Source organism: Bactrocera neohumeralis, chromosome 6 (genome assembly GCF_024586455.1).
Source record: "Bactrocera neohumeralis isolate Rockhampton chromosome 6, APGP_CSIRO_Bneo_wtdbg2-racon-allhic-juicebox.fasta_v2, whole genome shotgun sequence".
In the NCBI taxonomy this organism is placed as follows: domain Eukaryota; kingdom Metazoa; phylum Arthropoda; class Insecta; order Diptera; family Tephritidae; genus Bactrocera; species Bactrocera neohumeralis.
The window spans coordinates 44,264,456-44,282,528 of record NC_065923.1 but is presented as its reverse complement, the minus strand read 5'-3'; the positions used below and the strand labels follow the sequence as shown (position 1 = coordinate 44,282,528).

The following is an 18,073-nucleotide window of genomic DNA, read 5'->3' as shown; positions in this document are numbered from 1 at the left end:
TCGGCTTGCACCACTCACAGAAACACGTCGCACGAAACTGTTTGTCCTGACTCTCAAGGTGCTCAGTGGCAACTGACCAGCCGCTGGTTTAATATCTAGTAACGCTCTCTACCGAAGTACAGTCGCGGCAGCAGAAAATCAATCCTATTACTTTCCGGACAAACCCTGTAAATTCTTCTGAAATTATTCCAAAATGGAAATAATATTGAATGCACTATTTCTATTAGACACTTTTAGATTATTTAAAGTCATTGTCTGGACTCTGCTGACAAAATGTATGATATTTTTATAAAAATGCAAGCCAAAATACATGTTAACCAAAAAATTATAGAAATAGTTGTGGAGTCATTTGTAAATATTAGCTCATTGAATATTTACGTAGCTATTAATAAAATTGCTTACAGTTCTGTAAAATTTATGTGTTCTGCTCAACCGGAAAGGCATTTGTATTTATTAAACACAATTTTCCATCTACATATATATGAAAATTTGTTAATAACTAAATACCTTGCCGCATTAAAGTTTACCTTTTTATACCCTTGCAACCAGTTGCTACAGAGTATTATAGTTTTGTTCGCCTAACGGAAATTCGGTTGGCTGTAACTTGAATAAAAATTTAGATATCTCGATGAAGCTTAGCATGTGGGTTCCTTTGAACACAACTAAATTTCGAGTTAGTAATTAGTGGCGTAATCAGGCCACTTCCACGCCCTCAATTAACCAAAACAATAAAAATTGACATAACTAAGCACCAAATTAAGATCTAAAGCTCTAATTTGGTACAAAGGATCCCAGTAGCAATGGGCACTTGTGGGCTTGGCCCAGCTCTCTAACAAGTTTAATGTACATACATATCTCCTAAACTACTTAAGCTACAAAAACCAGCTTTGCTGAGTACAAAACTATATGAACTGTGAAAATGTATAAAATCGAAGCACAACCCCAATCACTCCCCATATAACGGTACTATAAAAAAACGACTAAAAGCGCGATAAATCAATGATTTAATACGCCATAGACATTAAATTTTATAACCGAGATGGTATCAGAGAGTGAAAATTGGACGATGGGCGTGGCACCGCCCACTATTGGCTGGAATCCCATATCTCGGAACCCGATCAACCGATTTGGTACGTGGCATTCTACTTACATTTTTATATCACAGTGTGAAAATGGATGAAATCGGACAACAACCATGCCTACTGCCCATACAGCACAATTTTAAATTCCACTTAATTCGTTCAATGCGTTGAATAAAACTTTTCACGAACAATGTTTTTAGTGTGTACCAAAAATTATTTAAATCCAATAAAAACTGTTCAAGCCCCTAGATACAGAAAATTTAAGCCCGGTACCAATAGTTGACATTTTAACGAAAGCGTTCGTCAATGTGAGATTTATATAACTGAAATTAAAGGATAATCCTTCTCTTATAATGGTATGTTTGTATATCAAAAGTGTGTTGAATCGCGTCAATATTTCCCCAAGCCCCCATATACTTAATAATATATAAAGATTTTCGAACTTCGGGGTGACTTTGTACCGCATATATCAGCCAATATGTGAGTTATCCCAATGAAAATAAGATAGCGTGTTTTATTCATAACAGTGTATCTTTGTGCCTAAAATAGATTAATTTGAGAGTAAATTCAAATCAGGATTAACTTAGCCCTTCATTTTCTTTTTTCTTGTTTGATCCTTTCGTTAACAAATGATTTTCGTAATTCTTTATGTTTTTGTAATTTAGGAATAATAAAATTTATTGAACCCGAAAGTGTTAATTTCTCTGTCTATAAGACCTAAATTTAACTGAAGTCTTATAAGTTGTTAGCGTGGGTAATTCGTAGTCTGATTTAAAACATTTCCTTTAACTAAAGTATGGTCAATAATAAATAGAACGTTCACCTAATTGATATGGAGCTATATATACGAAGGTTGAAATTATCAGAAGTTTTCCATTTTAAGATGAGTGTGTTGACTTATTTACTGTACTGATAAGATAATTAAAATTGTGTTATCTGGAAAATAAGAGGGGTCGATTCGACCATGACCTATTTTGCTTGACATTGTTGTAAATGACGCACTTTTCATCACAGTAGCCATCAGCTTCAGCAATATTGCGATTGGTAGATCGAAATTCGGTTCAAGGAGTTGTTTTGCTTTAACTCATGTGGGGGTTTAATAGAGAATCTTTTTACACCTATCCTTGTCTAAATGATTTACAATGATCTTTTATGCAGTATTTAGTTCCAGGGTAATCACAACAGTCCTTTCATGATGGCTGAATATCGTACGATATTACTGAGTCAGCCTACCACAACTTGTCTGAGGAAGTTTTTTAGTGGAAAGCCTTACAGTTTGTACTGTAATTCCATCGCATTTGAGAATTACGTTGCACAGGTTTCTAAAACCCTCAATTGGAAAAATATTGGATTTCCTTTTACTAGAACTTATCTTTATACAGACGACTTATAAAGCTTTGGTAAACACTTTACTTTTAATACCACATAACATTTCTAACTCCGCCCTAACTAATGAAAGCTGTTTCCGCTATTTGAAGTAAGGAATGAGAAGGAAGTAAGTAGGAAATAACATTGTGAATAAACTTTCTGATTGTTTTACATTACAAAATGTGTTTGAAACAAAGCTGAAAAAAGGAATACATATTTTCCAAACTTTTTGACAGTTTTAAATTTCAATTTATTTACGTATTTCAAATAAATTTTGCGTAGGCACCAACTCATAACACTAGGTTTGCAGGCACTTTATTAGCACAATTTTCAAGTAATGAATGTCAAGGGAGAAGTTATTTTGGTGCAGTTTTTAATTTTTCATTTTAGTTCGTTAAAAATCAAAAATTTTAAAGTAAAATCAATTTAACGTTAGTATATTATATATAAAAAATTTATATTATATTTAAAAATTTAAAAATTTAATTTTGGTGCACAGAAGAAGAGTGTGCCACGACATGTGCCCACAACAAAAAATATTTTTTTTGCATATAAATACGTATACAAACATTCTCCTAGCAGTCTTTGACATTCTTATGCACAAAAAGCGCAAATCCATTATGAGAACTTATATATGGCACAAATCTAGAGAAGATGGTTTTGTATGTAAGAAAAAGTTACAAAACATGATTTTGTGAAATTCGCTCGCATAAAGACAAAATATTTTCTGCATACGGATCGAAATTCATATATACGTATAAATATTGATATTTTCGTTCATTGGTGTAAACTGTTTTGGATAGAATGTTTTGAAAGTTGTGACATATTATTCAACGTAGCATAGGCAGCGGCAATTGTATGTGACTGCGAGAAATCTTCAAGAACAAACGCTATTACCTAAGCAAAGCCAAAAATGCGGAAGTTTACAACTTGAAAAAGCAGAAGTAACAGATACTACAGAAGTAAATGATCTGGAAATACTGCAATTCGCTGAATGGTTCGGTAATTCCAAAGCACCTAATCTTGATGGAATCCCAGAGGTCATAACGCTTGATGTGAAAAATGCGTTTAATTCGGCTTACTGGCTCCATATATTGCGTGTATTAGAGGCCAAAAACACTCTTATAAAATGTTCTGTATGATGGGAAGCTATGTCTCCGTCTGCCTACAGAAGTACATATGATCCGATACTTCGATGATATAGCGGTAACCATAGTATCTAATGAACTTCACCAAATTCAGAACATATAAAGTCAGACGGTAAAAACTCGAAAATATCTCCCTTAATATTGATAGATTTAACATTAAACACAATCAGCATTAATGTAATGGAATAATGCCGGCTGACATAATGATTGGAGAACTGAAGCTAACCTTTGACAAAAGTGAAAATATGGGTAGGAAGCTAATAATGGCAAAGGAAAAACAAGTAAGCATACGTAAATTGAAATGGGACACGAATATGTACTAGCAAACGTACGGTCATCATAATGAAGTTACTCCTACTGTGGTGGCGGAAGCGAAAATGCAGAATATTTTTTGTCTACTGTCCGAGATTTACAGCAGAGCAGCTGGTTCTGGAGAAGGAAGTAGCACTCCAAATAACACCATATGATGCCTTACATGCTGCAAACGCGACAAGTATGTTATATCATGGAAAAGACAGCTCTGATACTCCAAGAGCTGAGAAGAGCTAAAGATTTAGTAAGTAGGCGTAGTGTTTCGCAAGTCCAATATAGTAAGATAACAATTTGAATTATTTTCGGATTTATTTATTTATTTATTTAGTAAAGTCTATGAACATTAATTCTTACAGACTAATGAAAAACTAGGATGCATATTAGAATTCTAAAATAACTAAATTACAATAACATGAGTAGATAACTTAAAGTAAAAAACAGAATTGAGCGTATTAATGAAGGATACCCTAGAGTGAGAAAAATCAAGAAGAACTTTCTTGGAAATCGAGTAAAACTCCTGCATAGCCCTCTTGAGGGAAGCATATTCAGCAAAATTAGTAATTTGCTTTTTGTAATAAAATGGCGAAATGGATCTGAGACAACGCTGGGGAGTATTGAAGTTAAGTTTCCCTAATAAATAGGGACAGTCAATACCTCCGTTAATTACATTGAAGACAAATGAAAGGGAGAGAACGGACCTTCGATTTTCCAGTAATTTAAGATGTAAAAGCAATAAACGCGATGTATACGATGGTATTGGGTCAACAAACTTTAAGGAGCGGAGAGCATATTTAAGAAAGATCTTTTGAACACGCTCGATCCTGTTAATTGACGATATGCAATATGGTCTCCAAATAAACACTGCATACTTCAAAATGGACCGCACAAAACATCTGTACAGTAATTTTAACGTGTAGGGGTACAGAAAAAGATTTTGAAGTCATATAGTTGATGTGATTGCTGAAAGAAAATCTGTTGTCAAAGATTACCCCAAGATCTTTGATTTCAGTAACGTATTTTAGAACGCATTTAGAAATACTGTAGCTAGAAGATAAGATGTTGCGTCCCTAAGAGATATACCATTTATCTAGATTCAGAGATCTGTTTCAGCATTTATCTAGATTCAGTGTGTTTTTGAAAAATTAAAATTAAAAAAATGCTTCGATTTTGCTTCCCTTGCAACAAACTACGACAAAGATATTAATCCATCACATTGAAGTTTGTAGTACAATGTAAAAAATTTTTATCTTTATTATGAATATTAAACTTATTATTATATTATACTAAAAGACCCGTCCACGCTTCACTGTGGCTGATACATAGATAATACTACTACTACCATATATATGACTTCTATTGATTATAACTATTAGTTAATGAGATATAGCATTTTTGTGAAGCAACTTGTGTTAGTTTACAAAAAAAATTGATCATAAAGCATTTAGTGTGTTAATAAAGTATTGCTTTTTTGGGGAAAATACTGTTGAATTTGGGCTCAGAGAAATCCACCGTTGAAAAGATATTTGCTAAGCTGGAAACAGGCGAAATGAGCAAAGTAGGTGCCTCGCAAGTTCATAATCCAACAAAAACAACGAATAACTGATTCTGAGAAGTGTTTAAGTGCTCTCTAATCGGAATAAAGCCGAAACTTTTCGTCAGTGATAGAAATATAGCTCCATCATTTCCCAGTGGAGTCCAATCGACAGTCATTCTAGTGGACTGCACATGATGAACCGGTTTTCAGGTGTGGAAAAACGAAAAAGGCGGCTGGAAAGGTTATGACATCAGTCTTTTGGGATGTACGTGGTATAATACATACTCAACGACTGAATACTGAGCCAGTTATAATCTATTTGACTGCGTATTTGGTTGCAGTTCTTTTCTTCTATTCCAAATATTTAGCAATTGTATTATTTTTGAGTAAACTCTGTTTAAAATTGTACGCATGTATTCAAATGAATCCTGCAAACATGAATTTTGAACAAATGCTTATGATTTAAAATATAATTTTTGTATTTATGAGTTGTATTCAACTTTGGCATAAAGAGATAAAAGGTATCCTATGTCCTTACCCTGGTTCAAAGCTACCTCTCCACCAATTTTCAGCCAAATCGGTTCAGCCGTTCTTGAGTTATAAATGGTGTAACTAACAACAACTTTCTTTTATATATATAGATTGTATAACTTAAAATTATTCCTTAGTAAATGATTTATGCTATTGCTAGGATGCTATGACCTTTTTTTACATATTTTTCGGTGTTTTCCATACACCTCTTTGCTTCTCGAAACTGGCGATGGCACTTCGCGAGAATAGTATGCTTGTGCAGCTTGTGATAACGGTGGCAGTTGTATTTTCGCCACATTAGATATAGATATTAAACACATGCAACTCTTCTTTCAAACTATCTTTGTTTATCTTCCAGCATTTGGGATATTGACTGGCGAGCGCTGCCACAACTGCTGCCGGCACTCCTGACTCAGGTAGTGCTGCTGCTATAGGTGAGCCCTTTATGTTGATGTGAAGGTTAGCATGCGGTATATATTATAGTAACGCTGTGAAAAGCAGCCTGTTGTGCAGCTAACAAGAGCCAACTTCATTCAAAGGAAATTTAAGTTGAAATACTCATTTAAATATTTCAAGATACGAACAATCTTCTAAATAAAAAATTTAAGCCCACCATTATATGTGCAGCAGAAGCGATTGCATAAATAATAATCTTGCTCTCAGAGTTCATAAGCCACATCTATTCTAAAGTTATCGAGAGGCTGTCAAGCGCTTATATGGAAAATTTTCACGAAATTTTTTGTGGGTTATCGCTTAAGTGCAATCTCCGAAGAAACTATGCAGATCGGGTTACTGTAGCATATAGCTGATATAAAATCTGAACGATCGGAATCAAGTTCTTGTAAGAGATCTTCCGTATTTGTTAACCTTTTTGCTTGTTTATGAAATCATTCGATAATTTGGTTCAACATCAGCTTTTGTCTAAGTTCTAAAAGTAATTCCTCGGTTGTAAAAGTTTTTGCAAGAATAGTTACTTAAGGTAAAGACAGTGGCATCTGGGTATTATAATTTTTGTTCGTCAGTAAAAAGAAAAAAAATGTTAACATCATAATTAATGAACTTTCAAATTAATGCACATCCAACAGTTATATGAAGATAAATTATAAATGTTGATAAAATTCTTGCACTAATAAAATTGCAATACAATATTTCCAAATAAATAAGAAATAACCTATAACTTACAATTCAGTCAGTAACAAAAAATAAGCAATTCTATTAGAGATAAAATAAATAGATGTTTGTGCAAATCGAATCGTATGAAGGCAAATGCAATTACCACTAAATAAACTTTGACATTATTGCTTTGCTTGCAACAATTTAAAACTGCTAGTTTACCATGCAATTAACAGCAACAATGCTTTTATTATGCAAAGAAAATATATGGCACGGAATAGTTCCACCCATATGTACATATTGGTAAGCCAGTATAACAAATACATACGTGGACGATATTGAACAATGAAAAAAAGCTCAAGCGACGAACCAAAATTAAAACGCAGCTGTAATTGCACAACTTTTGCACATGCAATTATTTATGGGCGCGTAAATATGGACACATGCAACTTTATGTAAATGTAAATGAAGATATTTGTTTTGTGTCACTTATTAAATCATGATCTTATGTGTAGTTTTATTTCAGGAAAAAGTTGCGACAAAGCAAATTGACGTTTCAGACGCGCCAAACAAAACTAGAAAAAACAGAATTTACGTTTATTGCAAATTTCAGGGTGATTTTATGCAGAGCAAAGGATCAATTGACCAGATAGTTTCATTTCTTGTCCTAAAATACATATACATATAAGTATTTTGAAAAAAAAGCCTAATTGATTTGATTTAACGATAATGATACTACACACTGTTTTCTGCAATTCCTCTTTTACAAACACGACGTTACATACTATAGAACTATGGCGAGTTCTTAAGACGTGCAGCAGATCAGTTCTGCAGACTGGTTGATGTATGAACAAAAGAGATTAGAGAATATATGGAATCGTATTTTTATGCAAAAATAAATATCCTGAGGCAAAAAAGTTTGCTGCACCATAGAAATAATGTTAAATTAAGCGAGAGTTTCTCGAAACCAAATAATGTTGACGTGTAATTATATAATTAAGTCGGGAAAGAAGAACTGTAAAAAATGTACCACTTTAGAATTGACTGATCATCGTTACCTATACTTATTCATCCACTACATACTTTACATACGTATACATGCATTTTCAGCAACTTAGTATTACTTTTTTATTAGCTTCATTTATTTTTTTCCCAAGGGTTGTTTCTCATAGCTATCTACCACTGACAAATTGAATTTGATTTCTGTAAACATTTAACAACGTTACATTCAAACAAGAGCCTCGAGAACAGGACGATAGCAAAGCAGACACACAGAAGTAGGGCGAATCGCTTGAAGGCTTGTCGGTTGGAGTACTGCATGAATGTAGCATATATTCGTATGCACCGTGTACATCATAGCCGTTATCTGGCAAATCATGGCTCTCAATGTTGCTCGCCATATTCCACGTGATTCCATCAGAAAAATTTCAGGCAGAATGCCTTTTCATGCTTTATATGGGATGCAGATAAATGCACCTCGGCCTGGTAGGGCAACTTTCTCATCGCGGAATAAAAAAGTGCGATGATTGACGAAGTGACATGATGCTTTCCAAAGTAAACAGGACTTTAAAAAAAATAGAACAAATGTTTTTTCAGCAAAATCAATTTATTTTATTCAAAATAGTCTCCTTCTGTTTCAATACAGCTTTTTGCACGGTCTAAAATCATGTCGAACGAGTGTTTTAGCTCGTTGGCCACATAGCCAATATGACGGGGCATGCCTTTTGAATGGCCTCTACGTCTGCATAACGCTTTTCTTTCATGGCCAAATGCATTTTTCTGAAAAGAAAGAAGTCGCATGGTGCCATAACAGGTGAATACGGGGAGTGATTAATGGTTAAAATGTTATTCTTGGTCAAATAATCGTCCACAAGCGTAGAATCGAATGTTGGATTCTGAATTCAATTTTTGGTCGTAAGTCAATTTGTGCGGAACAAACCGTGCACACACCTTTCGTAAGCCTAAATGCTTGGACAAAATGCGATGGATCGATGTTTTGGAGATTTTCGATTCCATTTCCATGAATTTCAATAATGATTTCGTCTGATTTTTGATGAATTCACGCATAGTTTCGATGGAATTTCCTGTTTTGATTGGCCCACATGTTGATCGTCATTTATGTCCTCACGACCACTTTGAAAACGTTGAAACCACTCGTGCAACCTGCTACGGGATAGACAATCATCGCCATAAACATGTTTCATCAATTCAAACATTTCGGTAAAAGTTTTGCCAATTTTAAAACAAAATTTTCTCTTTGTTCGAAGCTCATTTTCGCACCGATAACACAAACATACTGACACTTAAAACGCAATAACTTCACTTCCAATCTGATCTAATGAAACGTCATGAAATTCTCACTGGCCAATTGATAAAGATAGCAGATTCTAACGCACCAGCCGACATATAAATGGCGCCCCCAGGGGGCCCTAGATTCAAAAAGTCCGGCTTACTTTGGAGAGCACCTTGTATATGCATATAAATAGATATTAGCCGACAGTTCATTGTTATGCGACTATTTTTGTGCAAATGTATATCATAAATGAAAGTCAAGAACTTGGACAGATTCAACATCTAAATGTGGAGTTTTCATTTATTTCTCTATTTCTTTAATATTAATGACGATTAGCAGTAAAAAATCGTGAAAGTTTAGACACTTACACACAGACCTTATAAGATGAACTTTTATTCAGCCGACACGAATGATCGAAGTTTACGCTTTTGTACAGAATTATTCAATGGAAATTAAAACAGAAATGTGTTGATGGACATAGAAACCGTGGGATATATTTATCATTAAAACAAGAAAAAACGTTAACTTCGGCTGCACCGAAGCTAGTATACCCTTCACAGATGCATTTCTTTTAGTAACTATGTGTTCAGTTTGTATGGAAACTATATGCTATAGTAATCCGTTCTGAACAATTTTTTCGGAGATTATATTGTTACCTTAAGCAGTAATCCATGCCAAATTTCGTGAAGATACCACGTCAAATGCGAAAATTTTCCCTACAAGCCCTTGATTCCGATCGTTCGGTTTGTATAGCAGCTATATGCTATGATAATCCGATCTGAACAATTTCTTCTGATATTACATTATTTCTGTAATATAAACAATAATTCATACCAAATTTCGTGAAGATATGTCGTCAAAGGTTAAAGTTTTAAAGTTTTATGCACACAAGTACATACGTTTTTGATTACAGGTAGTGCAAAAATTATTTTACATTTATATTTAAAGTTTTATTTGCTATGTGGTAAAAAATGTCAACGTACCTTTCCCTTCTTTCGCGGGTTCACGTTTCTAACCTGATCACAAAGTAAAATACATAAGGTTTAGCTTTTATAAAGACTTAGGAATTTGATTGGTTATAATCAAAAAAGTTTTTATAAAAAATCGTTTGTATTTTTGTAGGGTATTAAAGCTCCGGTTAAGGTTTTTACACTTTTGCAACATGTTGGTACAAAGTACTATAATTTTGTTCACCTAATGGTTGTACGTATCGCCTAAAACTAAGAAAGATGGATGTGGTTTTTTGTAAATAAGTATAAATGATCAGGATGATAAGGTGAGTTGAGATCTGGGTGACAGTCTGTTTGGGCGTCCGTCTATCTGACCGAGTTAGCTGTCACTTGAGTAAAATTTAAATATCTTGATGGAACTTAGTACATATATGCCTTGGAAAAAAAGTAAAGCGGAGTTGCGTAATCGGACTACTGCCACACCCACCCACAAAAGGCCATTAAAGGAAAACATATAAATTGCCATAACTAAGCACTTAAATGAGATATAGAAGTGTAAGTTGACTTAGAGGAAAGTGCTATGGCTCCGCCATATAATAAGTTTAATGATTATATCTCCTAGATCACCAAAACTAAAATAGGCAAGTTTGCTGAGAACAATTCTTATAAAAAATTTTACCGACAGTGTGAAATGGACGAAATCGAAAGATAAAGAATTTTGTATGTAACATTCTTTTAAGATTTGTATGTTACAGTGCGAAAAAGGACGTTACGTTGGTCATATCTCTGACTTTGATTCTTGCAAGTTTCAATTAGATAAAATGTTCGGCTGCACCCAAATTTAACGCTTTCTTGCTTGTTTCTTTTCTTGTTTTAGAATAGAAATCCAAACAAGATGCAATGCAACATTATTTGAGTTTAGTAAAATGTTAATTTTAACTTTCAGCATTAATAGGTTAAAATGCAGTTTTATGTGCAATTAATTTATGACTTCATTAAGAAATTCTCAACATTACTTTAATGAAATTAACACAAATTTTTCATAAATTTTTTATAACAGACATTTGTAATTATACGCATAGAATGTTTATCAAAATCTTAAACATACATAAAAGCTTCACGGCAGTAGAATTATTAAATTCAAATAACTTAAAGTGAATGTATTAAACTACAGGGTTACGAAATAACCATGCACCTGCCTTAAGATATATGTGGTTTCAATAGCATGACCTGAGTTAGAAAGGTTAGATAGCCCCAATAAACCCAAGTTCCGAACATAATCAGTTCTGATGGTTAAATTGCCAACTTAACAATAGAGTAATTAAAAAATTGTATGCTTGTTATAAAAAGCCTTGAAGTAATTTATATTTTTATCAAATAGCATTGTATTTCCGACATCTTTTAAACTTAGCTCTCAAAAGGAATAAGCTTTTTAATAATCCAGTATCTTTCAGTGTTTCTGTAGGTAAATTGCATTATCTTTGAAATTTGCAGCGCAAATAGTTCCATGGTCAATTATGTTCGGGTTAACGTAATACATAAATAAGTAAGTTTCCAAAAATTAAAAATTAATAAATAATTAATAGGGATAGTCAGATCTCCTTAGACTCAACTGATTTCACAAACGTTAGAGTTGCAGCCAAACAATTCATTGTCACATATGTATGAAAAATGTCCGGAGTCCTAACAGGAAAACACTTTTGCATAACCCTTTATATATAGAGGCGTAAACTAATAAGCACTCGTACAAAAGATATTACATATATGACAGTATAGTGGTGAAAAATTCCATTCTTCGCGACTAGAAGCAATTCTTCGTTGTATTATTGCATTCTTGCAACACATGATTCAGAGCTTATTGTTGCCTTTGGCTTTGCTCTCAAATACAAATGTGCAAAACACGAACACACACGTGTATTAACAACTTTAATAATGTACAATTTATGAGCTTTTTCCAAATTTAATTTAATTTCACATGCTGCATACTTGAAATACTCAGATATATGAAAACCTATACAATATATAGTTATAAGTATAGGCTTGTATTTGCGTGTACTCGAGTATTTGAGCAAGCTGTGAAGAATATGAGGACAATTATTTGTGTCTGCCTGCTTCATACAAATATTAAATTGTATACACACAATATGAGTCTATATTTTGTCAAGCAAGTTCAAACCAAAACTTTAACCCTCTACCGCATACAACGCCATATATGGTTTTGGGATTTGTTGCATTTGGCTTTGCACTAGGAAAGTGATGTAGCGGAACAAATTTGTAACGGTAGTTTTCTTTGAACAATTCTTTGTTGATATTTCAGATACTGTTTGATTTTGATAGGTTTTGCTTGTTGTTTTCGTTTATTTTGTGAAGGTGTCTCACATGAGTAACGCTAAGTGTATTTCGTGGTGTTTTGGACAAAATTTTTATCATCAAAATTAGGACTTTTCTCGGAGAAAAAATTATTTTTCGAAGGAAAAACATAGTGTTCACACAATAAAAATACAAACCGATTAGAAGGTAAGTACTATAGGCACGCTTTTGTGCAAAATCGGACAAAGCCATATATGGCCTATCATGCAGTACATACTATTTTTGGAAAAACTGTCGAAGCCATATGTGGCCTTTCATGCAGTACATACTATTTTGCCTTTCATGCATTTTAGTAAAATTTTTTCAGAAATGGATGCAAGATATTTTTATGGAAATTTAAGATATATAAATGTAGTCGATAATGGGCTTCAAAGCGACGATGATTATATATCCGAATCAGATGAAGAAGTTGTTGGAGCACAAGTTTCTGGCCAGGAAGATGTTTATATATCGGAGACCGATGAAAGCAGTTCCGAAGACGTATATGACGAGCCTAGTAGCTCAAACGAAGAACGCGCTAAAAAATCGAAACCACCAAACTGGAAAGAAAATAACTTGCCCCCGTATTTAAGTGAAAACTTTCCATTTCAAGGAGACATGGAGCTTCCAAGTTTTATCGATGAATTAGAGACGCCAGCGGAGTTCTTTCAAGTTTTCTTTGACGAAGATTTGATAAACTTTATAGTTGAACAATCGAACATACTTGCGCTGCAAAAAGACATAAATAAGCCGGCAAATATTACTAAGAGCGAAATAGAGCAATTTATAGGTGAGTTCAGCGTAAACACTGTGGAGAAGCTTAGTGAAAATTTGTTTTCAGGCATAGTCTTATACATGTCTTTGATGATATTACCATCGTCGAGGCATTATTGGGATACTACAGTTGGCCAAGAATTTGTACGCACCATCATGACTTGCAATAGATGGGAAAACATTAAACGCTTTTTGCATTTCAACAACAATGAGGATATGAAATCGCCAGGTGAAGATGGATTTGACAAGCTGTTCAAAGTTCGACCACTTCTAAATAAAATCCGTGAAAAGGTACTGCTCATACCAAAAGAGGAGCAACTGGTTGTGGATGAGCAAATAATTCCCACAAAGTGCAGACATCATCTAAAACAATACATTCCGGCCAAACCGCACAAATGGGGTTTCAAGAATTTTGTTTTAAGTGGAGTTTCAGGATTTAGCTACGATTTTGATATATTTGCTGGAGCACAAAGTGATAAACATCCAGAGGGATCACCGAATCTGGGAATCAGCGGAAATGTTGTTACAAGGCTAGCAGTCACTGTACCGAGATATCAAAATTACAAAATTTTTTTTGACAACTGGTTTACCAGCCCCGGCCTCCAAGTGCATCTCATGAAAAGTGGTTTATTGTCTTTGGGTACGGTAAGACTTAATCGAGTCCCTAACTGTAAGATGCCGACGGAAAAGGAATTGAAAAAGTTGGGGAGAGGCAGCATGGTGGAGAAGGTAACTAAAATCGACGGGGTCAAACTGGGCCTCGTTTCTTGGTTTGACAATAAGGTAGTAAATATTCTTTCAACTTTCGTTGGATGCCAACCTATATCCACAAAGACACGTTTTAGTAAAAAAGAGAAAAAGTATATTGAAATTCATTCACCACAGTCTGTCGACGTTTACAATAATTACATGGGCGGCGTAGACTTGCTTGATTCACTACTTGGTCTTTATAGAATTCATTTACGCACTAAGGTTTGGTACAAAAAAAATTTTTTCCACATGATTGATATGTGCCTTGTAAATTCTTGGATCTTGTGGCGCCGTAAGTCAGGGGAATTTATGCCGTTATTTAATTTCAAACTTGCAGTGAGCGAACATCTTTGCAAGGTAGGAAAATCCCGAAAACGAGGGCGTCCAATTGCATCGGCATCAAACTCTTCATCTCCGACAACAAGCAGAGAAGGCACCAAAAAGGGTAAGCGTCAAGACTTTCCTTTGAATTCTATACGTACCGACTGTATTGGACACTTTCCGAAATGGATGAAAAATAGACAACTTTGTCAAAATGACTGCTCATTCCGTTCGTATACTTTTTGTGAGAAATGTAATGTATTCCTGTGCTACAATGACAAACGAAACTTTTTCACACGCTTCCACACTGAGTAAAAGTAATACACTCCAAGCAACTTTGTATGCATAGAGAGCCATATATGGCGTCTTTTATTTTCTGGTAAAATATGCATTTTAAAATATTTTTTTCTACAAATATATGTAAATGGATTCAAAATAAACGTATATTAGTGGAGTTTTATTTTTTTTTTCATAACGAAGATGGCCATGCGGTAGAGGGTTAAATATAACTACAATAAATTTATCATACATAACGATTTATTCGGTTAAGTGCTGAATAAGGCGCCTTGACTTTAGCCGGCCAGCACATTGTCATTGCCTGCAGCATTATACGAACTTTTAACAGATATTATGTAGTATAGCTTACAAATTTACTTGTATGTAAGTTAGTTTATAAATATGAACGATAGATTGGCAACATGCGGTCCAATATAAATAATTGCAATATTAAGTCTAGTAGTTGTAAATATAACTACATTGCGTCTCAACGACTACAAACGATACGGCTTATAGCACATTGTCATTGCAGCATTATACAACAAATTTACTTGTATGTAAGTTAGTTTATAAATATGAACCGATAGCGGTCACAATTGTACTCGTAATATAGGCAACCTTCTCTAACTCTGTCCAACACCATGATCATTGTCCAATATAAATAATTGCAATATTAAGTCTAGTAGTTGTATGTCGTATGTCGAATATACATATGTACAAATGTGGGCTTGTATGTTTAAAGCAATGTTCAAAGTCCAATAAGCGAATATCTGCATTGCGTCTCAAGACTACAAACTGCTGTACGGCTTATATAAGTGCAAACCCTTAACAACATATTTGTGCAATGCATCTGCATTACGTAAATAATAATGCACATATGTGCATAGATATGTTATTGCAACTACGCAGTTATGTTATGACTGTTTTTTTTTATGTAATGTCAAAGAAACTAATATTTCTTAATATATTATGCCTCCAAGAAAACACTTAAATATACATACGTATTTGATGTCTCAGAGTTTCCTTCACTTCCCAAGTTGATTGTTTTATTTTTTGCACACGCTCCCGGGAGTCAAAAACTTGTCTTTTTCCCTAAAAATAAACTTATATCTAAAGTTAAAAACCTAATAATTTAAAATTTAAACCGTGCTTAAATCACTTTACCGTCTATTTAACAGGGAGCTTTTGAGTAACACTAAAACTGGAAAATATGATATTGTAGTACAAATTTTCTGCTCTACAAAAAAGAATTTGATTTTTTCATGAAAACATTCCTTCCAAAGTTATATGCATTTAAAGTTATGCGTCAAGTGACCTGAGCATTCATACACGTGATTTAGAATATATTCTGTGTTGCTCATACGGCATGGTGTACTATATAAATGAAGACAGGAAGTATTTCAGTAAGAAATTCAATAAATGCGTATAGTGTAACCAATATGTGCGGGTATTTATCGTTCTCGTTTCACAAACAACGGACGCTTATAACTTTATTAAGTGTTTCATAAATTGTTTTCTGCTTTCTTTCCTTTGCAGGACACAAGATTTGCAGGATTTGTTTTGACCTGTCAACGCAATATGTTGCGCCGTTGAAACTAACTTTGTTTCCTTTGTTATGGATGTCAATAAAAACAGGAAAACTTGTCATGAGTTATAGAAGTGTTTTTTTTTAGCACCAGCCAAAGCAACAAGCGATTAACATTTAATAAAAACATTGTAACATGCTCGTAACTCATTTGTTAGTATTTATGTATATTGTGGTTATGTAAGGTCTACGTAATCCTTTTGTAGCAAAATAGCTTATTATTTTATATGAGCATCAATAAATTCTATTGATGAATTGTGTTAATCATATATATGCTGGACATAGTAAGGAAAACTATTTTTTTCTGATTTATTATAGCAAAGTTATTTAAATTTATGACAAATACGTATTACATATGACATACTTGTATGTTTGTTAACTAGGTATATAAGTATATACTTGTATTAGGGAGTCAGTTATTGGAAAAGTTGATAAATTTTTTGTGAACGCAAATGAAGTTTCAGTTGTTACCACAAAAGAAGAATAAACTGTAAGCAAGACCTATATTTTTATTTTAAGCCATGCCTAAATTATATTTCTTTTCTCATGTATACAACTTGTATAGGGAAGAGTATACTAACTATATATAATACCATAACAAACAAGTTTCTACTTCAAAAAATGGTTGTAATGATTTTATTATAAAAAAATTTCCTTTGAAAGTTATATGCAGTTAAAAATATATATGAAATGACCTGAGCATTCATACAAGCGAATTATACAACATGTGTTCCTCATACGGCACTTTGTACTACATTCATACCGAACATTTGATTCATAATGTTAACTGGGTACAAACTTTACACGAATATTTTGATAAAAAAATAATTGAACATATTTATGTTAGCGTATCAATTTACCAAAGTTTATTTTCAAAAGATCAAAAATTCGCTCATAAAATATATGTGAAAAGAAAAATTATTTTGGCACGGATAGGGTTGTGCGCTGGGTTTGGGATCCGCTACGTGAAAAACGCACCCAATTAAAACGAACAACAAGCCTCGGATGAGAGACATGGACGAGTAGGGTCTCGTGGCATTTACTACAGTGGCCATATAAAGAAGCGTAAATTTGGTGCGGAGTTCGCGGTGAGAGAAATACTTTGTCGTCGAGTTCTTCAACATATCGCTGATTTGCGCCCACGCCCCGACTGAAGAGGAGGACGATGTGACCAAAAATGCCTTCTATGAGCGCTTGGAGCACACCTATGAGCGCTTCCCCCGCCACGATGTCAAAATCGTGCTTGGCGACTTTACCGCAAGGATGGGTAAAGAAGGTATCTTTCATCAAGCCACCTGGCTGTCTCCGGATCGAAAAACCACCAACCAGATCGACCATGTTGTGATAGACGGAAGACACGAGCCCAGTATTTTAGAGTTGCGCACGCTCCGAGGTCCTAACATCGACTTGGACTATCTTGTTGCAGCCAAGATTCGCACCCGCCCCTGTGCAGCAAAAAACGCACGTCAATGAGGAAGGTTCGACGTCGAAAAGCTGCAATCACAAAATGCAGCCGAACGATACTCTATTCGATTTGCACTTCTGCTCTCTGAGAGCACTCGTCAACAACTCGGTATGACGGCATTTCAAGCTCCTTACGAACAGCTGCAACCGAAACCCTTAGTTTTCGGGCAATACAAAATATCATCAGGTACGATGAGGAGTGCCGTGTTTCAGCGGACAGAAA

General features: G+C 34.3%; 1 protein-coding gene across 1 annotated transcript in view; it reads left to right on the top strand.

Moving 5' to 3' along the window:
* The first annotated feature begins 13,010 nt into the window (after nucleotides 1–13,010).
* LOC126762785 (piggyBac transposable element-derived protein 1-like) overlaps nucleotides 13,011–18,073 on the top strand; it is a 23,199-nt gene continuing 18,136 nt past the window's right edge. The window contains exon 1 of the mRNA XM_050479831.1: nucleotides 13,011–14,183. Coding sequence (XP_050335788.1) covers nucleotides 13,011–14,183 — 1,173 coding nt within the window. The remainder of the gene's footprint in view (nucleotides 14,184–18,073) is intronic.